At 44.0% G+C, this 21,895-nt stretch overlaps 1 protein-coding gene across 4 annotated transcripts in view; it reads left to right on the top strand.

Moving 5' to 3' along the window:
• The window catches only part of MCUR1 (mitochondrial calcium uniporter regulator 1), a 72,958-nt gene that overhangs the window by 21,725 nt on the left and 29,338 nt on the right, over positions 1-21,895 (top strand). For 2 of the 4 annotated variants that reach the window (XM_054492304.2, XM_063665827.1), the window contains 2 exons: positions 895-1,009; positions 2,019-2,095. In XM_054492304.2, the coding sequence (XP_054348279.2) occupies positions 895-1,009; positions 2,019-2,074 (171 nt within the window). In that variant the 3' untranslated portion in view covers positions 2,075-2,095. Of the gene's footprint in view, positions 1-894; positions 1,010-2,018; positions 2,096-21,895 lie in introns of those variants that run through there. The other 2 variants (XR_010126576.1, XR_010126575.1) reach the window with 1 other exon arrangement.

The raw sequence follows: 21,895 nt of genomic DNA, 5'->3' as shown, positions 1-21,895 counted from the left end.
TCTTTTTCCATACTGTATGGAACCTGGGACCTCTGAAACCCCCAAGATGCTTTCATGAGAGAATTCCAGAATCCTGCGATATTTCTCTGGAATACTTTTCTACTCATCCAGGCATTTATTTCTTTTTTTCTCTGCCTGAATTGGTAGCCGTAGGGGAAAATTTAGTTGCTCTAGGAGTTTTAGTGAAGCATTCCCACGATTTTTATTCTTTAATGCAGTTATACAACCCCATATAGCGTCGGCCAAACCCACTGCCTTTTTGAGGGTTGATTATGTATCCAGTTTAACTGTATTGTATTTGGGGAAGGACACAAATTGGCCCTGGGTAGCCAAGCCTCATAGTAACGAAACACTTGATATTTGAACATGAAAGAAGAAAGTTTTTAAAAAATATGACTAGAAATAGCTCAAGACAAGCACTGCTGCTTTTACATTATCTAAGACTCCATTTCTTGAAAACATTTTTGAGTTTAGTGTCTATCTTTGACTAAGGAGGATTTAGAAGGATGAGATGTAGCCGTTGCCTTTGAGAACAGACTGGCCTCATAATGCCACATCATTTGTATAGCAACCTAGAGCTTACAAACGCTTTTTCACATAGATTATCGCATTTGATTCTCTAAACAGTCCAGGTAAAGGCAGGGCCACTAGGTTGGTTGTTTCATTTTGTTCTGTTTTCATTTTTTCAAATAGAAGAAAACTAAGGCCTAGAGAGGTTAAGGGTCCTGACCAATGCAGTGTAGCATTAGGATTTTAGAACTGAGACTAAAGCCCAGGCCTCCATAGTCTTACCCAGGTTTCCCTGTGACTGCACCCCATTGGGAATGAGCTATAGGATGGTGAGCAGAGGGGACGTGCTGTGGTCTAACGCTGTGACTCTCTTCATTTTAAAAGCATGCCCAGCAAGATCGGGCCCTTACTCAGACAGACAGGAAGATCGAAACTGAGGTTGCTGGCCTCAAAACCATGCTTGAGTCACACAAGCTTGATAATATTAAATATTTAGCAGGTAAGCTATTTTATATCTATTTAAATCAACCTGAAAAGAAAATAAATTTATAAAATAAGTCGTTGACAGATACTGCATTTCATTGATTCCAACACTTTCTGAAATATTTTAACATCTCTGAAATTGGAAAGCATCTTACAATTTCCAGTAGATGAAGTATCATAGTTTAATTGGCACTTTTTCTTTCTTAGTAGTAAATAAAGTAATTGTGTACTTTATAATTGATAGAATTGGAAATTTGATAAGATACTATAATTGAACTATAGTTATTAGGGATTTTAATGAGATTCAAGACAGGAAATATTTTGTGGATAAAATGGAAGGTGTTTCGGTTGTAATCTTTCTGCTTCAATTGCTTAAACTCCTTTTGAGTTGTTTTACTCTCGAGATTTTTGATCCAAAAGAGAGAATTAACATTCATGTACCACCCCACACCCAAATTAACCATTATTTCAAGTCAGGTTTAACATCTTGGATTAATTAAATATTTTAAGGTTACAGCATCATTTAACAGTGAAATGTTGTTCTTTATATTAAATTGTGTATTCCTGTCTATATAGTGCATATACATAGACCTTGTGACCACAGAATTTTTGCAATTCAAAACTTTTATTGAAAAGTTTTCTTAGCCTAGGCAACACAGCGAGACCTAGTCTCTACAAAAAGATGTAGCCGGGCGTGGTGTCATCCGCCTGCAGCTTCAGCTTCTTGGGAGGCTGAGGCAGGAGGATCGCATGAGCCCAGGATTTTGAGGCACAGTGAGCGGTAGTCACACCATTGCATAGTGCACTCCACCTGGGTGGCAGATGAGACTGTGTCTCTAAAATAAGAAAATAAATAAGGGGTGTGGGATTTGTTTTTTCAGTAGGCAGGTGTTTCACGGAATATGGCACATCAGTGAGCAATCTAAGTCTCTAGGTTTTGTTTTTTAGATTTTCTTAAAAAAAGATGTTCCCTCAAGTAACTCTTAATAGAACTAATAGTACTGTCAATTGTTTTTTTCTTACAGGGTCTATATTTACATGTCTAACAGTAGCTCTGGGATTTTATCGCCTGTGGATCTAATAAAGTGTATATTTAAAGAGATTTCTACTGTTTTGCCTTAAGAATACCAGATAGTTGACCAGGTGCGGTGGCTCACGCCTGTAATCCCAGCATTTTGGGAGGCTGAGGCAGGTGGATTACCTGAGGTCAGGAGTTCGAGACCAGCCTGGCCAGCACAGTGAAACCCCATCTCTACTAAAAAATATAAAAAATTAGCTGGGCGTGGTGGCGGGCACCTGTAGTCCCAGCTACTCGGGAGGCTATGACATGAACCTAGGAGGCGGAGCTTGCAGTGAGCCGAGATCACGCCACTGCACTCCAGCCTGGGCAACAGAGCGAGACTCCGTCTCAAAAAAAAAAAAAAAAAAGAATACCAGATACCAGATTGTTGTCCTTTTGTTTTCTTGTTACACATTTGAGCCCAGATTTTGACTTAATGCATATTATTTATTTTTATGAAAATTATGGACACATAACCAAGATAAAGAAGTCAGGTATTCCATAGCCATTCCTCATCTCCTTTCTGCTTAGTTGACTTTCTAACTGAGCGGCGCACAGTGCATGGAAGATTCCACTTAGCTGGACCAGGAAGCTTGGTCTCATCTGTGGTGCACACAAACAGCAAACATTGGTGTAATTCTCTACGACTTAATCTTTGGCACACAGAGGATTTGGGGGTCTCCATGTTCAGGGCACAATGGCTTTAATAAGTGCTGGAAAATCACTGAAGCTAAACCAAGAGCACCAGATCCTCTTTACCTAAATACCCAGTCTTTAACATGAGTTAGTCCCTGTACCAGAGTATTGTTTCAGCTGTAGTTAGTTGTTATGTTAATAAGACAGCTGCACCTCTACCTTCTTTTCTTTTGATTTCCATTGTCTTGGTAAGTTATTGTTAGGGTTATTTTTAATGTGCCTTCCAGCCAGAAAAATCAGCTGTCTAAAGAAGCATTGCAATTGTAATGGGGACTCTTTTACCTCTTAGAATGCAAGATTTTCCCTCCTCCCTCCCTCTTCTCCATCTCTTTCCCTCCTGATGTGAGAACTGTAATAATCCTCCACTGGTGGCATTACCTACCTAGAAAACCTGCTGATTCTTAGCTGGAACTCTGCTTCAGTTTGCAGGACAAAGTCTGCTTCCTTGTAGTCTTCATTTACTTTTTATACAAGGGATGTACTCAGCTCTCCATGTGTAAGATACCTAGATGATGGATACATATTTCATAAATGAAATTTATGTCATTAATGAATATCCCCTTGCCCACAACCAGCTCAGGCTTTCAAAATTTGAGAATGGTCATGCCACACAGCATCCTAATCTAGATGGATTAATTCTGTTGTTAAAAACATTCTCATACCTGCCTTTATATTGAAAACAAGTAAATTCTAGCTGCAACTCGGGGTATTCTGGTAAAGCACATTTTCACCTTTTTTTTTTTTTTTTTGAGATGGAGTCTCGCGCTGTCGCAGGGCTGGAGTGCATTGGCGTGATCTCTGCTCACTGCAACTTCTGCCTCCCAGGTTCAAGCAATTCTCCTGCCTCAGTCTCCTGAGTAGCTGGGATTACAGGTGCCCACCACCACACCCAGCTAATTTTTGTATTTTTAGTAGAGATGAGGTTTCACCATGTTGGCCTCTAACTCCTGACCTCGTGATTCGCCCGCCTTGGCCTCCCAAAGTGCTGGGATTACAGGCGTGAGCCACTGCGCCTGGCCCATTCTCATCTTATTCAAATTACTGACACATGGGCAAGAGTAAGCATTTTAGAGACAATGACATTGATAGAACCTTTTCTGCCTTTCTCTGCATACACATGCACACAGGTACAGTGGAGGAACCACAGGCAGATTTTTTTATCAGTTTGGTGAATACATTACTCATTGTCACTGTTCCAACCACATTGGTAAAAAAAATAGTTACCTTTTGTCCTTTGGATGTCATGTCTAAACTTTGGAAAATATAAGTCATTGCCCTTTTAGAGAATGTTTGTGTAGTCCAAAGATTCTGAGCTCCATATAATATGAAAATCAAGTACTTTTGCATGAGCAATAGCAGTTTCAAAGTGAAATATTATAATTTAATCTTTTTCAAGTAGATCAAAAATTCTTAACTGGTTAATAAAATATTTTATCAATATATCGTCCCCCTTTCAGAGAAAAGTCCCCAGAAGAGACGGCACACTTAGCAGTTGCCCTCATTAATTTAATTAATTAGATTAATTAAAGGCCTAGGTGAGTGGCATAAAGGGCCATATGCAATTATGTTTCAAGGTAAACATTACCTAACCTTGTGTAGGTTAAAAACTGAAGTGTCCTTTTGTATCCTGATAAAATATTTTTTAAAATAACATGGTGGGGTGACATTTTTGCATCTGCTAAAAGTTTTCTCACATGTCATTCTTCCTGGTGATAGCAGGCTGCATCATTCTGGCACTTAATTTGGGTGTTCAGTTTTGCTATAGAGTTCTTTGCAGTACAGCATAGCCTCTTTTTGGCCTTGGGAACAGTGAACTCTTCTTTTGATGATGTGGATTGCATGCATATCTGGAGAGAGGAGGGTTCAGGACTGTGTTCACTTTATTTGGTCAAATGTATTCTATTTGAAAACCATTTGGGCCCAAAATACAAGTGTACCCTTCCCACTTCTGGCTCAAGCATCTGTGAGCCGACTAGATGTAATATTAAAACTTACTGAGGCTGGGCGCGGTGGCTCATGCCTATAATCCCAGCACTTTGGGAGGCCAGGGCAGGCAGATTACCTGAGGTCAGGAGTTGGAGACCAGACTGGCCAACATGACGAAATGCTCTCTCTACTAAAAATACAAAAATTAGCCAGGCGTGGTGGCACACCCCTGTAATCCTACCTACTCAGGAGGCTGAGACAGGAGAATCGCATGAACCCGGGAGGCAGAGGTTGTAGTGAGCCGAGATTACACCACTGCAACGAGACTCGCGCCCAGGTGAGATCTGCCTGGGCAACACAGTGATACTCTGTCTCAAAATAAATAAATAAGTAAATAGAATCTCCTGAGCTACCCTGGCTTATAAGGATTCAGATTACTTTAGGAAATTAGGCATTAGCACTAGGAAGGGGGAAGATGGCTGGCAAAACTTCTAGCTAGCAACCTATGTCTAGCACGTGGGTAACTAACCATAGCGAGATCCTGAACACACACCCCTCTAGGTGCAGGTGGAGGGAACAATGTCCAATACCTGAAGCAGAATCTCACATGGACAGAATGTCTGTATTTCCCTCTCCTGCACAAATCACTCGTCATTCTTGGAAGGCTCCTCTGCATTCCTCCTTTTCTTCTCTCCCCTCCCCTGCCTTTTGTCTTTTCTAAAGAGTCTGAACTCCGATTTCCATGCTCTCCTGCTACATTAATAAGCAAAACCTGCTTGTGTGTGTGGTTCTTTACTGGAAACCTGACTTTTTGTTTCTGTATTGGTTTTACTGTCATCCAATTTTCTAGTTTAATATCTAGCAAAACTAAATCTGAATGTACTCGCTTTTTCCATTAAGTATGCCAAGCACCTCAGTTGAAAGGCTTGACTCAAACCAGAAGTCTTGCTGGAATTCGTCTCTGAACACTTGAAAAACAGAAACCCTGAGCCACAGCAAACATGCCTCTGTGTGCCGGGATTGCCTTTGTCTCCGCTTCCATGTGGCTTTTCCCTTTGTAGCTATGCTTAGTGACATAATCTTCCCTCTTCTTTTCTAGCTTTCTCCTTTTGAGCCTGTCTGTTAATTAACCATGTCAGTATTGGCAAGCATTTATCTTCCCCCACCCTAACATGCGATCTAAGAATTTTGCAAAATTCTAAATAAATATAGAGATAGTATAATAGAATTCATATCTAGAAAACTTTGATTTTAATGTAAGCTTATCAAATTGGTTCTGGCTTTTTTGGCACTAAGGCAAAAACATGTTAACCAGAAATAATTTATTCTTCATGTATGTAAAATATTTGAGAATGTTTAGCCTTTTATTAGAATTTTATTTGGAAAATATTTATCTTTCTACACATTTTACACTTATGTTCCTTTGCTTATAACCCAAACAATTTCTTGACTGTTTTGTTACTTAAAGCAGATATCAATTGTTTTATTATCTAATAAAGTGTAAGATTCTTATTATCTAAAACATTTAATTCTGTGTGACTAATATACTTTTCTGATCATTCAAATTGAATACGAAAAGCTAGAATAACTGTATTGCAACTGTTAATTCCAGCCAATTGTATAATGATAACACTGGTGAATTTGTAAGTAAATCTAATACTTGAAAATTTGGGTATACATAGAAAATAAATTTTAATATAATGTACAAAATAAATTTTCATCATTCAAAAGAATTTCTTTAGCATATTCATGTTATGAGTAGTTTTATACAACCTACTTGTTTGAGGGGAAATGATGAGGTTTAAATACAGGTTTTTAAAAATAGACAATTTTCTTTCTTTTTTTTTTTTTTTTTGAGACAAGATACTACTATTGCCTAGGCTGGATGGAGTGCATGGCGCAGTCACTGCTCATGGCAGCCTCGACCTCCCAGGCTCAAGCGATCCTCCCACCTCAGCCTGGGACCCAAGTAGCTGGGACCACAGGCATGCGCCACCACACCCAGCTAATTTTTTTCTATTCTTTGCAGAGATGGTGTCTCACTATATTGCCCAGGCTGGTCTCAAACTTCTAGGCTTAAGCCATCCTCCTGCCTCAGCCTCCCAAGTGCTGGTACTACAGGCATGAGCCACTGCACCTGGCTGAGAAATACACAATTTTAAAAAATATCTGGCCGGGCGTGGTTGGTCTTGTCTGTAATCCCAGTACTATGAGAGGCCAAGGCGGGTGGGTCACTTGAGCCCTAGAGTTCGAGACCAGTCTGGCTAACATGGTGAAACCCTGTCTCTACAGAAAATAGAAAAATTAGCTGGATGTGGTGGCACACACCTGTAGTCCCAGCTACTCAGGAGGCTGAGGTGGGAGGATGGCTTGAGCCCAGGAGGTAGAGGCTGCAGTGAGCTGTGGTTGTGCCACTGCACTCCAGCCTGGGTGACAGAGCCAGACCCTGTCTCAAAATAAAATAAAAATAGCTATAAGGATTCATGGAAATCCAAATCAGGCTGGCTTGAGCAGAAAAAAGAATATCCTTTTTTGGCTTATGCAACCAAGGTTCAGGAAGGACCAAAAAAATGCCATTGTGAGAACTCCCCTCTGCACCTCTTACCTTCGCTTTTTCTCTGGAGGGCTTAATCCTCCTAGACCTACTTCTTCAAGCACAGAGAGCCTGTGTGTCTGCAGGAAATACCCAGTACGTCCCCTGACAGTTTAATGATTAGTGAGCTCCACCCTGAAAAAGCCTGGGAAGGAAGTATCTAAAGCAAGCAGCTGGGGTCACAGGAAGCAGAAGCGTCCTCAGAGGGATGCATACTTCACCTTCCCTGAGGGCCTATCGAGCAAATTCCCCACCTCCAAAAAATTGAGCTCTTCTTAAGTCAGCCTGTGTGGGTTGATCTTCAGTGTAATTAATACCTGCTCAGGAGGAGAGGAAAGGAACACCTCAGAAAAGGGGGTAAATTAAATACAAGTCTGGGCATGGTGGCTCACATCTGTAATCCCAGCTCTTTGGGAGGCCGAGGCAGGAGGATCACTTGAGGCCAGGAGTTCGAGACTAGCCTGGACCACAAAGCAAGACCCTGTATCTAAAGTGAATGAATGAATGGTAGCCTGGAAATTTCAGGTACATCTCATTTTCTCCAACCAGAAATCTTGTACCAAAGTTAGAATCAAATAAACTAGACTTGAGGGGGAACTGCAAAGTTTGCAGAAGGCAACTAGCAGATGAGGTAGGCAAAGGCAGTAAATGATTTGCAGACTCAACCTTCAATTTAAAAAATGGTGGGCAATGTGTTAGATTTTAGTCATCCTTCCACATCTCCCCTAAGTCCCCATTTCACATCAGTGGTAGGGGAACAAACTAAAAACTTTTTCTCTGCCTTGAGTTTTTTATTTGTTTTTCTTTTTCTTTTTTTTTTTTTTTTTTTTGAGATGGAGTTTTGCTCTTGTCGCCCAGGCTGGAGTGCAGTGTTGCGATCTCGGCTCACTGCAACCTCTGCCTCTCGGGTTCAGGCAATTCTCCTGCCTCAGTCTTCTAAGTAGCTGGGGATTACAGGCGCCTGCCACCACGTCCGGCTGATTTTTGTATTTTTTGTAGAGACAGAGTTTCACCATGTTGGCCAGGCTGGTCATGAACTCCTGACCTCAAGTAATCCGCCCACCTCAGCCTCCCAAAGTACTGGGATTATAGGCGTGAGCCACCACTCACAGCCATGATTTCTTTTTCTTTTCTTTCTTTCTTTTTTTTTTTTTTGAGACGGAGTCTCGCTCTGTCGCCCAGGCTGGAGTACAATGGTGCCATCTCGGCTCACTGCAACCTCTGCCTCCCGGATTCAAGCGATTCTCCTGCCTCAGCCTCCTGAGTAACTGGGATTACAAGTGCCCGCCACCACACCCAGCTAATTTTTTTGTATTTTTAGTAAAGACGGGGTTTCACCATGTTGGCCAGGCTGGTCTCGAACTCCTGACCTCAGGTGATCTACCCGCCTCGGCCTCCCAAAGTGCTAGGATTACAGGCGTGAGCCACCACGCCTGGCTGATTTCTTTAAAACTAAGAAGATTGTCTTAAAGGCATTTTCTAGAAACAGCTTTCTTTCTGGCATCCCACAGCAGAGCTCCTCCAGTTGTTCTGCTGCCCATCTTGTCTCCACCTTAACTCGGCAGTTTCTGTAGGAGGTTCTTGCCGAGGACCCAAAGAGGGTGGCCTTTGGGACACTACAGAGGGGCTGGGGTGGCCACTGTCAGCCACCAAGGTGTAAGCATCAGCATCCTTAAATAGAGATGAGTGAGATTTTGATCTTCTTTTACATATCACAAATATGCAGATAAGTATTTTTAGGCAACACCTTCCGCAATGAATAGTTGAAACATGTAGGCATTTTATAAGGTCCCAACTTGCCCTTTCAGTTTAAACTAATTTTTTTTGTTTGTTTGTTTTTGTTTTTGTTTTGCACATACTCTGTTTCGGTAAACTCTGATTAGTTGTCCATGATTCTGAAGGTTCAGGTCAGCTTAATGTTAAAGCCAGGAAGAGGCACACCCAGTTTCAGCTTAGTGTGGCATTTCTGCAGTTAATGTCTTAACAACAAAGGTTTTAAATATACTTCCTGCTCTGCCACCTCCAGGCTTCACAGTCTTTTCCCCCAGCGGAAAAGACACAGTTGCTTCATAGCATCTTGTCCCCTACAGCATGAAAGTCAGTGTCTTTTCCTAACACAGAAGTATTTTGTTACTATTTGTCTTTTACATTTGTGTAGTATTTTCTGGAGCGCATGAACCTCACAGCCTTCTGAGGGGCGCTGTAATAGGCAGTGTGTCTCTCTAACCTCAAGAATCTCTGTGAGGCCAGGCGCAGTGGCTCATGCTTGTAATCCCAACTCTTTGGGAGGCCAAGGTGGGTGGATCACAGGGTCAGGAGTTCAAGACCAGCCTGGCCAACATAGTGAAACCCCGTCTCTACTAAAAAATACAAAAAAATAAGCCAGGCATGGTGGCAGGTGCCTGTAATCCCAGCTACTCGGGAGGCTGAGGCAGGAAAATCACTTGAACCCGGGAGGCAGAGGTTGCAGTGAGCAGAGATTATGCCATTGCACTCCAGCCCAGGCAATAGTGTAAGACTCTGTCTCAAAAAAAAAAAAAAAAAAAAAAAAAAAGAATCTCTATGAAAATTTGAACAGACTTCGTGAGGAAAAGATGGAGGCCCGGAGGATCAAGATAACACAGTGACCTCATGAAAACACTTACATATATTTTGTTGACATTTGTATCCTGTGGATGCTCTCAACTGCAGTTAATGTGAAATGAGCAGTGGCTTACACCTAAGAACTTCTGTTTCTTAAGTCTAAAATGGGTGAGCCTCAGGGTTGGATTGGCAGCTCAACAGTGCCTACAAGGATTGGAGCTCCTTTGGTCTTTCCATTCTTATCTTCCTATACGTGTCAGCTTTCAGCTTCAGGCTGGGGGTTTGTCTGATCTCAAGGGGGCTGCCACCGCTCCAGGCATCACATCCTCACATGATAGCACCCAGAGGAGGGTGCTAGCAAGAAGGGAGGGAGGTGTGAAAGGGCCCTTCTCATGTGTCTCTCTCCTTTAAATCAGGGAGAAAAATCTTTTCCAGAATCTTCCCTCCCACAGAAACCCCCGTGTGTCTCATAGAACAGGATTGGGTCACACAGACTGGTTGCAAAATGGAATTTTTAGCTTTTTCCGCTTCTCTGGTAGGAGGTGAACAAGGAAGAAGAAAGTTGGAAGTGGTTTTTGGATTGGCACTCATCAGCATTGGTTACAAGGTTCACAAAAATAAAACACAGGCTGCACACTAAAGAGAACCATACAGCAAGTGTTAAGTTGCCATCCCTTAGTAGCTGGAAATACTGCAGAATGTCCCCTCCTTTGATTGCCAGTGTCATGTGGTAATTTCAGTTCATTCTGTTTCACATAATTTTACCAGCTCTCTACCGAATCTTAAATTACTTTTTTTTAATGTTATGACTAGTTTCTAGGATCCCACTATAGTTCTGGATTAACTCAGATGCTTGAGGGGAAAAAAAAAAAAGTTAACCAAAAAATCCGTGTCCAGCACAGTGGCTTACACCTGTAATCCCAGCACTTTGGGAAGGCAAGGTGGGTGGATCACCTGAGGTCAGGAGTTCGACACCAGCCTATTCAACATGGAGAAACCCCGCCTCTACTAAAAATACAAAAATTAGCCAGGAGTGGTGGCATGCACCTGTAATCCCAGCTACTCGGGGGGCTGAAGCCAGGGGGCGGAGGTTACAGTGAGCCGAAATCGCGCCACTGCACTCCAGCCTGGGCGAAAGAGCAAGACTCCATCTCAAAAAAAAAAAAAAAATCCACATAGGCTGGGCGCAGAGGCTCATGCCTGTAATCCTAGCACTTTGAGAGGCCAAGGTGGGTGGATGGCTTTTGCTCAGGAGTTCGAGACCAGCCTGGGCAACATGGTGAAACACTGTCTTTTGTATATTTGTATACACAATATACAAAAATTAGCCAGGTGTGGTGGTTCACACCTGTAGTCCCAGCTACTCAGGAGGCTGAGGTGGGAGGATCACTTGAGCCTGGGAGGTCAAGGCTGCAATGAGCCATGATTGTGCCACTGTACTCCAGCCTGGATGACAGAGTGAGACCCTGTCTCAAAAAAAAAAAAAAAAAAAAATCCACATACACACTTGGGCATTTCTCAAAACTCACTGATTTATATGAAGGGACTTCAAAAAGTTTGTGGAAAAATGGAACTAGAAGATAAAAATTAAAAGTATAAACTTTATTTCTCAATATAAGCTTCATCAAGGTCAACACTCTTGTAAGCAACGATACCAGCCATGTAGTCCATCCTTAAGGAACTGAGGGTCCTGGGAACTTAACCATATCAATGCAGTCTTTTTTCTATTATTAACTGAAGAAAATTGGGTGCCCTTTACAGGTTTTTTGTTTTTTGTTTTGAGACAGGGATTTGCTCCTTTGCCCAGGCTGGAGTGCAGTGGTGCAATCTCAGCTCACTGTAGCCTCTGCCTTCCAGGCTCAAGCCATCCTCCCGCCTCAGCCTCCGAGGTGGCTGAGACTACAGGCGTGCCACCACACCTGGCTAATTTTTGTATTTTTGGTACAGATGGGATTTCGCCATGTTGCCCAGTTTGGTCTCAAACTCCTGAGCTCAAGCAATCCTCCTGCCTTGGCCTCCCAAAAGCAATTACAGGAGTGAGCCACTGTGCCCAGCCTATTTTCTTTAAAAAAAAAAAAAAAAAAATTAATTAATATTTTAATTTAAAATAAATTGAGACAGGGTCTCGCTTTGTTGGCCAGGTTGGTCTTGAACTCCTGGCCTCAAGTAATCCTCCCACCTCAGCCTCCTAAAGTGCTAGGATTTACAGGAGTGAGCTACTGTGCCTGGCCTCTGCTTTTTTTTTGGTTTTTTTGAGACACGGTCTATCTCTGTCACCCAGGCTGGAGTGCAGTGGCGAGATTTTGGCTCACTGCAGCCTCGACCTTCTGAGCTCAAGCGATCCTCCCACATCAGCCTCCTGAGTAGCCGGGGCTACAGGCACGCACCACCATGCCTGGCTAATTTTTTAATTTTTTTTTTCTTTTTGAGGCAGAGTGTCACTCTTGCCCAGGCTGGAGTGCAGTGGTACGATCTTGGCTCACTGCAGCCTCTGCCTCCCAGGTTCAAGCAGTTCTTCTGCCTCAGCCTCTCAGGTAGCTGGGATTACAGGCACGCACCACCTCGCCCAGCTAATTTTTGTATTTTTAGTAAAGACGGGGTTTCACCATGTTGGCCAGGCTGGTCTCAAACTCCTGACCTTGTAATCCACCCGCCTGGGCCTCCCGAAGTGCTAGGATTACAGGTGTGAGCCCCCACACCCGGCATGCCCAGCCTGTTTTCAAATTGATGTAATATCCTTCTTCGTGCCTCAAACTAGGTTCTATTCAGACATGTTACAACAAGTTAGTGTGTGTTTATGTTGGTGCAAAAACATATTAAAATCCATACATAGTTTTTTTTTCATAATATGCATTTTGCATGAACTTTTTGAAGTCCCCTTGTATAGTGTTGGCTTTGCCATATTGTTTTAACTAAATAAGAGTAGCATAACCTAGGTACAACTTCTAAGACGGAGCAGGAACCCCTTAGAGGCCTACCAACCTCCACATAAAATAAAAATTTTTAAAGTATTTAGTTACTTAAAAAAAATTCCAGGCTGGGCGTGCTGGCTCATGCCTGTAATCTCAGCACTTTGGGAGGCCGAGGCAAGTGGATCACCTGAGGTCAGGAGTTCGAGACCAGTCTGACCCAGATGGTGAAACCCTGTCTCTACTAAAAGTACAAAAATTATCCGGGCACGGTGGCATGCGCCTGTAGTCCCAGCTACTTGGGAGGCTGAGGCAGGAGAATTGCTTGAACCCAGGAGGCGGAGGTTGCAGTGAGCTAAGACTGAGCCACTGCACTCCAGACTGGACGACAGGGCGAGACTCTGTCTTAAAAAATAAATAAATAAATAAATAAATAAATTCCAGGCACCTAACAAGCCCTAAAAATGAACAATAAGCAAAAAATTAATTAAAGAAACAACAGCCAAAAAAGTTAAAGTCATGAGATATTTGGTTCCCTATAAAAACTAATGATAACGGCCAGGTGCGGTGGCTGACGCCTGTAATCCCACCATTTTGGGAGGCTGAGGTGGGTGGATCACCTGAGGTGAGGAGTTCGAGACCAGCCTGACCAATATGGTGAAACCCCGTCTCTACTAAAAATACAAAAATTAGCCAAGCATGGTGGCAGGCACCTGTAAACCCAGCTACTCGGGAGGCTGAGGCAGGAGAATCGCTTGAACCCAGAAGGTGGAGGTTGCAGTTAGCTAAGATTGCACCATTGCACTCCAGCCTGGGGGACAGAGCGAGACTGTCTCAAAACAAAAACAAAACAACAACAACAACAAAAACTAAAGATAACATGTGAGCATATATCCCTCGGTTGTTTTTCAGAAACTCAGATCCCCACCGAATGGATCCACTGGCACTTAAACCTCAAATAAGGGGGAACTGATGGCTGAACTGTAACCACTGTTCTTTGTTCTAAATTTCTTCCTGAGCAGCCTACAAAGGGTCACACCCTCGAGCCAGAGCTACCATTCTTTTCTACTGACCTCAAATCTTTAAACAAAGCTCCTTTTAACCAATTACAAATCAAAAAATCTTTAAATCCACCTATGACCTGTGGGTCCTCACATCGAGATGTCCTCCTTTATATGAGAAGTCAGCATGTAGCCTCCATATATTAATTTATGACTGCCTATAACCTTTGCCTTCCCGCCTTTAAAAACCCTTACCTGTAAGCCTCGGGTCTTAAGCATGAGCTGCCTGATTCTCCTTGCTTGACACCCTACAAATAAACATCCCCGGATCACCTGAGTTCAGGAGTTTGAGACCAGCCTGGCCAACATGGTGAAACCCCATCTCTACTAGAAATACAAACAATTAGCTCGGTGTGGTGGCACGCGCCTGGAATCCAAGCTACTTGGGTGGCTGAGGAAAGAGAATCGCTTGAACCTAGGAGGCAGAGGTTGCAGTGAGCAGAGATCGTGCCATTGCACTCCAGTCTGGGAGACAGAGCAAAAATCTGTCATAAATAAATAAATAAAATAAACGCCCCCCTTTCTCCCACTACAAGCCTCAATATCGATATTTGACCTTACTACACCAGGCAAGTAGACCCTAGTTCGGCTCAATAACACTCCCTTCCCTTTAAAAGGGGCAAGAGTAGAATTCTAACACCTGTTTCTTTTCCTCCTGTTGCCTTAGGGTGGGTGCATGGCAAAAGTATGTACTCCTGCACACCACCCCTCTCCTTTTTCCAGCTTCCTGGTTCCATCTTTTCTAACTATCACCTACAAGAATAACTCAGATCATATGTACTTGGTCTGAAATTTGCATGATTATGGGAAAAGAGTACTAAAATCAATCTATATTTGGTAGAATTCGTGGTTGGTAAGGGATGACTGTGGCTTATTCGTGGTTGGTAAGGGCCCTCGGCCTTATTCATAGGGTGGTAAACCTAGAAGTCATCGTGTCCTCTACTGAATTTGTGGAATGCTGCAAATTACTTATGTATCTGATTCCTTCATCCAACCTAGGAACAGAAAATACGGCTATGATACGAGTATGCAATTAAACCACAAGGTTGGATACTTATGAAAACAAAAAAGCTGTTGAACTACTCCTGCCCCTTTTAAAGGGAAGGGAGTGTTATTGAGCCGAACTGGGGTCTACTTGCCCTGTGTAGTAAGGTCAAATATCTGTATCGAGGCTTGTAGTGGGAGAAAGCGGGGCATTTATTTGTAGGGTGCCAAGCAAGGAGAATCAGGCAGCTTATGCTTAAGATCTGAGGCGTATAGGTAAGGGTTTTTAAGGCAGGGAGGCAGGGGTTATAGGCAGTCATGAATTAATTTTTTGAGCTTTCCCTATTAATATTTGTGTGAATGAGCCTGGACAACATGGTGAAACCCCACCTCTAAAAAATACAAAAATTAAATACAAAAAATTAGCCAGGCGTGGTGGCAGGCACCTGTAGTCCCAGCTACGTGGGAGGCTGAGGCAGGAGAATGGTGTGAACCCGGGACGCAGAGCTTGCAGTGAGCTGAGATCGCGCCACTGCACTCCACCCTGGAGGACAGAGCAAGACTGTCTCAAAAAAAAAAAAAAAAAATTAAGTGGGTGTGATGACGCAGGCAGGAGGCTCAGGCAGGAGGATCACTCAAGCCCAGGAGGTCAAGGCTACAGTGAGCTCTGATCATGCCACTGCACTCCAGCCTGGGTGACAGAACAGGACCCTGTCTCAAAACAAACAAAAAAACAGAAAGAAAGAAAAAAATGTATGTGGGCTGGGCGCGGTGACTCACGCCTGTAATCCCAGCACTTTGGGAGGCCGAGGCGGGCGGATCACCTGAGGTCAGGAGTTCGAGACCAGCCTGGCCAACATGGTGAAACCCTGTCTCTACTAAAAAAACAAAAATTAGCTGGGCGTGGTGGCGGATGCCTGTAATCCCAGCTACTTGGGAGGCTAAGGCAGGAGAATCGCTTGAACCCGGGAGGTGGAGGTTGCAGTGAGCCGACGTTGCGCCATTGCATTCCAGCCTGGGCAACAAGAGCGAAACTCCATCTCAAAAAAAAAAAAAAAGAAAGAAAAGAAAGAAAAAATGTATGTGAATGCCTTTGCTTGGTTGTAAGCACCAGCAAGTGCTAGGAGGCAAGCAGTAGCAAATCTCCAAAGCTTAGAACTCCATGGGAAAACATTTAAGATGGAGAAAACTGTACCTATTACCTTTTTCCTGAGACTTAACAAAACCATGATTATTTTGTTTTAGCAGCATGATATCTTGTTACGGTTGCTAAAACCCAGTTTTTACAGGCAGATATTTGACCACTACGAATACAATGAGTCAGGAGCCCTGGCCGTGGCTCCCCGCCTTGCCACTTGTTGCACTCTTGGGAAAACCATTTGACCTTGCCAAGCCTAAGTCCTAGTCAGTCCGGGCTGCTATTACAGAATACCGTAGACTGGGTGGCTTCAACAACAAACATTTATTTCTCACAATTCTGGAGGCTGGGAAATCTGAAATCATGGTACTGGCTGGCAGATCTGGTGTCTGGTGAGAGCCCACTTCCTGTTTCACAAATGGCTGTCTTCTTGCTGTGTCCTCACACGGAGTGGAGAGACGGAGGAAACAAGCTCTCTAGAGTCTCTTCTTCTTTTTTTTTTTTTTTTTTGAGACGGAGTCTTGCTCTGTCACCCAGGCTGGAGTGCAGGGGCGCGATCTCGGCTCACGGCAAGCTCTGCCTCCCGGGTTCACGCCATTCTCCTGCCTCAGCCTCCCACGTAGCTGGGACTACAGGCGCCCGCCATCACGCCCGGCTAATTTTTGGTGTTTTTAGTAGAGACGGGGTTTCATTGTGTTAGCCAGGATGGTCTCGATCTCCTGACCTTGTGATCTGCCTGCCTCGGCCTCCCAAAGTGCTGGGATTACAGGCGTGAGCCACCGTGCCCCGCCTAGAGTCTCTTCTTATAAGGGCACTCATCCCATCACGAGGGCTCCATGCCTATGACCTACTCACCTCCTCATACCATCACAATGGGGAGTAGGGTTTCAACGCGGGAATTTGGGGGAACACAAATTCAGTCCAGAGCACCTTAGTCCTTACGTTTCGAAAACAACAACAATAATTATAATAGGAATGCTTATAGAGCATTTATTTACTGTATTCCAGCCGTAGTTTTTTGTTTGTTTTTTGTTTTGGTGCGGGTTGGGGTCTTGCTCTGTCACCCAGGCTGGAGTGGAGAGATCTCAGGTCACTGCAGCCTCCACCTCCCTGGCTCAAGCAATCCTCCCACCTCAGCCTCCCAAGTAGCTGGGACTATAGGCATGTACCGCCACACCCGGCGAATTTTTTGTGTTTTTTGGTGGAGAAGGAGTTTCGCCATGTTGCGCAGGCTGGTCTCAAACTCAGCTCAAGCTATCTGCCTGCCTTGGCCTCTCAAAGTGCTGGGATTACAAGCATGAGCCACCACACCTGGCCTCCAGACGTAGTTTGTTTGTTTGTTTGTTTTTCCGAGAGAGAGTCTTGCTCTGTCACCCAGACTGGAATGCAGTGGCTGATCTCAGCTCACTGCAATGTCCACCTCCTGGGTTCGAGCAATTCTCCTACCCCAGCCTCCCGAGTAGCTGGAATTACAAGTGCCTGCCACGATGCCTGGCTAATTTTTTTTTTTTTTTTTGTATTTTTAGTACAGACAGGGTTTCACCACGTTGGCCAGGCTAGTCTCGAACTCCTGACCTTGTGATCCACCCGCCTCAGCCTCCCAAAGTGCTGGAATTACAGGCGTGAGCCACCGTGCCCGGCCCAGGCATAGTTTTAAAGTAATCACAATCTCATTTAATCTTCATCACATCCCTATGAAGTAAGTACTATAGTGATCTCTATTTTGCAGATGAAGATACAGAGGTATAGAAAGTTTAAGTAGACTGGATGAGGTGGCTCACACCAATAATCCCAACATCTTGAGAGGCTGAAGTGGGAGGATCCCTTGAGCCCAGAAATTTGAGACCAGCCTGGGCAACACAGGGAAACTCCATCTCTATTTACTTAAAAAAAAAAAAAAAGGAAAGAAAGAAAAAAGTGGGCCTGGCATGGTGGCTCATGCCTGTAATCCCAGCACTTTGGGAGGCCGAGGTAGGTGGATCATCTGAAGTCAGGAGTTCAAGACCAGTCTGGCTAACATGGCAAAATCCTGTCTCTACTAAAAATATAAAAATTAGCCAAGCACAGTGGCGTGCACTTGTAATCTCAGTTACTCGGGAGGCTGAGGCAGGAGAATCACCTGAATCCAGGAGGTGGAGGTTGCAGTGAGCTGAAATTGTGTCACTGCACTCCAGCCTGGGTGATAGAGTGAGACTTTGGCTCAAAAAAAAAAAAAGTAATAAAAAAGTTGAAGTAACTTGCCCAAGAACACATAGCTAATAAATGGTGACTTCAGAGTCAAGCCTAAGCATTCTGATTCCAGGGAATAGATACCCTACCTGGCTGATCACATGTGGTGAGGATCAAATGAGGTCAAATACATGAAAATATTTTCTAAACAATAAAACCCTGGCCAGGCGCAGTGGCTGACGCCTGTAATTCCGGCACTTTGAGAGGCCGAAGTGGGTGGATCACAGGTCAGGAGTTCAAGACCAACCTGGCCAAGATGGTGAAACCCCATGTCTACTAAAAATACAAAAAAATTAGTCGGGCGTGGTGGCAGGCCCCTGTAATCTCAGCTACTTGGGAGGCTGAGGCAGGAGAACATCCTGAACCTGGGAGGTGGAGGTTGCCGTGAGATGAGATCATGCCACTGCACTCCAGCCTGGGCTACAGAGTGAGACTCCGTCTCTAAATAAATAAATAAATAAATAAATAAATAAATAAATAAATAAATAAAAAGTAAAACCCCATACCTATATATAAAATGTGTAGTCTGCATGCAATAACTGGAATCCTTTGCTAGTAATTACTAGTAATATTACTTACCCAACCACCAAACAAGCAAACTTCTGTTAGTGCCCTCCCTGGCAACCACCCCAGGGTACTAAGGTGAATTTACTGAGAAAGATGCAGTATCCTAGTAAAAGAAGAGTCTTCTTTGAATATCTAGGGTACAGACTGTAGTAGGTATTAGAAGAATGTAGATAACCCACGGACATATCCGTAAGCTCTCGAGTGTTATACCACATCAATCTTTCATACAGATCCCAGGGTGATTGTGAATGTTTATATTTTTATTGGGGAATCTTCATATAAAGGGGTTGATGTTGACATGGAGACCACCGTTTGGGTCTTAGATTCACCCAAAGTTTAGGCCTTAAATACTTCTTACTGTTTGATTCAGTACCCTTTTTTTGAGACAAGGTCTCACTCTGTCACCCAGAGTGCAGTGGTGCAATCTCAGTCCACTGCAACCTCTGCTTCCCATGCTCAAGCCATCCTCCTACCTCAGCCCTTCATGTAGCTGGGACTACAGGCACGCACTACCATGTCTGGCTAATTTTTGTATTTTTTGTAGATACGGTTTTGCCATGTTGCCCAGGCTGGTCTCAAACTCCTAGACTCAAGAAATCCGCCCACCTTGGCCTCCCAAAGTGCTAGGATTACAGGCGTGAGCCACCATGCCCGGCCTTCAGTACCCTTTTTTTTTTTCTGTTTTTTTTTTTGAGACGAAGTCTCGCTTTCTTGCCCAGGCTGGAGTGCAGTGGTGCTATCTTGGCTCACTGCAAGCTCCACCTCCCAGGTTCATGCCATTCTCCTGCATCAGCCTCCCAAGTAGCTGGGACTACAGGTGCCCACCACCACGCCTGGCTAATTTTTTGTATTTTAGTAGAGATGGGGTTTCACCGTGTTAGCCAGAATGGTCTTGATCTCCTGACCTCGTGATCCACCCACCTTGGCCTCCCAAAGTGCTGGGATTACAGACATGAGCCACCGCACCCAGCCTCCAGTATCCTTCTTTTGTGACATGATCATTAACTGAGATATTTCATTCTTTTTATTTTCTTTTTTTGAGATGGAGTTTCACTCTTTCACCCAGGCTAGAGTGCAGTGGCGCGATCTCTGCTCACTGCAACCTCTGCCTTCCGGTTTCAAGTGATTCTCCTGCCTTAGCCTCCCAAGTAGCTGGGACTACAGGAGCCTGCCACCACGCCTGGCTAACTTTGTATTTTTAGTAGAGACGGGGTTTCACCATGTTGGCCAGGCTGGTCTCGAACGCCTGACCTCGTGATCCTTCCACCTCGGCCTCCCAAGGTGCTGCGATTACAGGCGAGCCTCTTTGCCCGGCCTGGGATATTTCATTCCTAATCATCCAAGTTGACCATCTGCAACACTTCATGAAAAAGTAAAACAAATTTCAGCAGCTTTTTAAAACTTCCCCAGAAAGTTGGGCTACCCAAATCCTGACCAGGCCCTTGAGAGCATTCACATCTCATCCAAAATCTGTGCTTTATTTGTGTAAAACCCTTCTTGCCTGCTCTCAGATATCAAAGAAGTCCAGAAGAGTGTCTTCCACTCTTCTCAAGCAAAGCAGGACTTCAGATCCTAAAAAAGCACAAGAAAAATTGGGACTTTTGCAGGGCACACCATCTTTTCACCCCAACTTCTTGTGAGTTAAAAATGTAATGTATATTTGCCTATTCTGGTGGTGGTGTGTTTTTTTCTTTCTTTCTTTCTTTTTTCTTTTTCTTTTTTTTGATTTTTGAAACGGAGTCTTGCTCTATTGCCTGGGCTGGAGCTCAGTGGTGCAGTCTTGGCTCACTGCAACCTCCACCTCCTGGGTTCGAGCGATTCTCCTGCCCCAGCCTCCAGAGTAGCTGGGATTACAGGCACGCACCACCACACCCGGCTAATTTTTGTATTTTTATTATACAGGGGTTTCGCCATGTTGGCTAGGCTTGTCTCGAACTCCTGAGCTCAAGTGATCCACCCGCCTTGGCCTCCCAAATCACTGAGATTACAGGCTTGAGCCACCTCACCTGGCCGATGGTGTGTTTCCGTGTCTATGAGACAGTGCCACCAGAATAGGCCAATCCGTAGAGATAAAAAGTAGATTTATGGTTGCCTGGAACTGGAGGACTTCGGATGAAATAGAGGGTGACTGCTAATCAAGCAGGATTTGTTTTTGAGGTGATGAAACTGTTCTAAAATCAATCATAGTGATAGTTGCACGGCTCAGTAAATATACTAAAAACCATTAAATTGCACATTTTGAGTGGGTAAATTGTGTGTTGAAATATGTCTCAATAAAGCTGACATTAAAAAAATACAACTTCAGAAAGTGCACCATTCTTTTAAAAAAGAAAAAGAGCAAGTAGTAATGCTAAAAGGAACCTCCCAAATCATCTATCCGTCTACACCTTCAATATACAGATGAAGAACCCAAGCCAGAGAATGTTGTGCTTCACTGCAGCGCTCACAGATAGTGGCTGGAAGGCCCAGCCTGGGGTCCAAATGACACCGTGGTGGGTCCCCCTCCATGACTCCTGACTCCTCTCCCTTAGAAGAAGATGCTTTCGTTGCTGTTAAAACCCAAATCACTTTTTATTAGGATTTAGTAGGCTGGGCGCAATGGCTTATGCCTATAATCCCAGCACTTTGGGAGACCAAGGCAGGTGGATCACCTGAGGTCAGGAGTTCGAGACCAGTCTGGCCAATGTGGTCAAACCCCGTCTCTACTAAAAATACAAAAAATTAGCCGGTGTGTGGTGGCAGGCACCTGTAATCCCAGCTACTCGGGAGGCTGAGGCAGGAGAAGTGCTTGAACCTGGGAGGTGGAGGTTGCAGTGAGCAGAGATTTCGCCATTGTACTCCAGCCTGAGCAACAAGAGCAAAACTTCGTCTCAAAAAAAAAAAAAGAAAGAAAGAAGGAAAAAAAAGGATTTAGTGATAACGAAATGAAACAATCTAGTCATCCCTACATTTAAAATGTTCAACGAGGGGCAAAGTCTACTTCTGATCAGCACAAGGAGAGAAACAGACCATACATTTATAGCCTGGGCAACATAGCCAGACTCCATCTCTAAAATAAATTTTTTTTTTTCAATTAGCCAGGCATGGTGGTGCATGCCTGTGGTCCCAGCTACTCAGGAGGCTGAGGCAGGAGAATCACTTGAACCTGGGTGTTGG

This window comes from Pongo pygmaeus, chromosome 5, assembly GCF_028885625.2.
Source record: "Pongo pygmaeus isolate AG05252 chromosome 5, NHGRI_mPonPyg2-v2.0_pri, whole genome shotgun sequence".
Lineage (NCBI taxonomy): Eukaryota > Metazoa > Chordata > Mammalia > Primates > Hominidae > Pongo > Pongo pygmaeus.
This window is presented reverse-complemented; position numbering and strand designations above follow the sequence as displayed.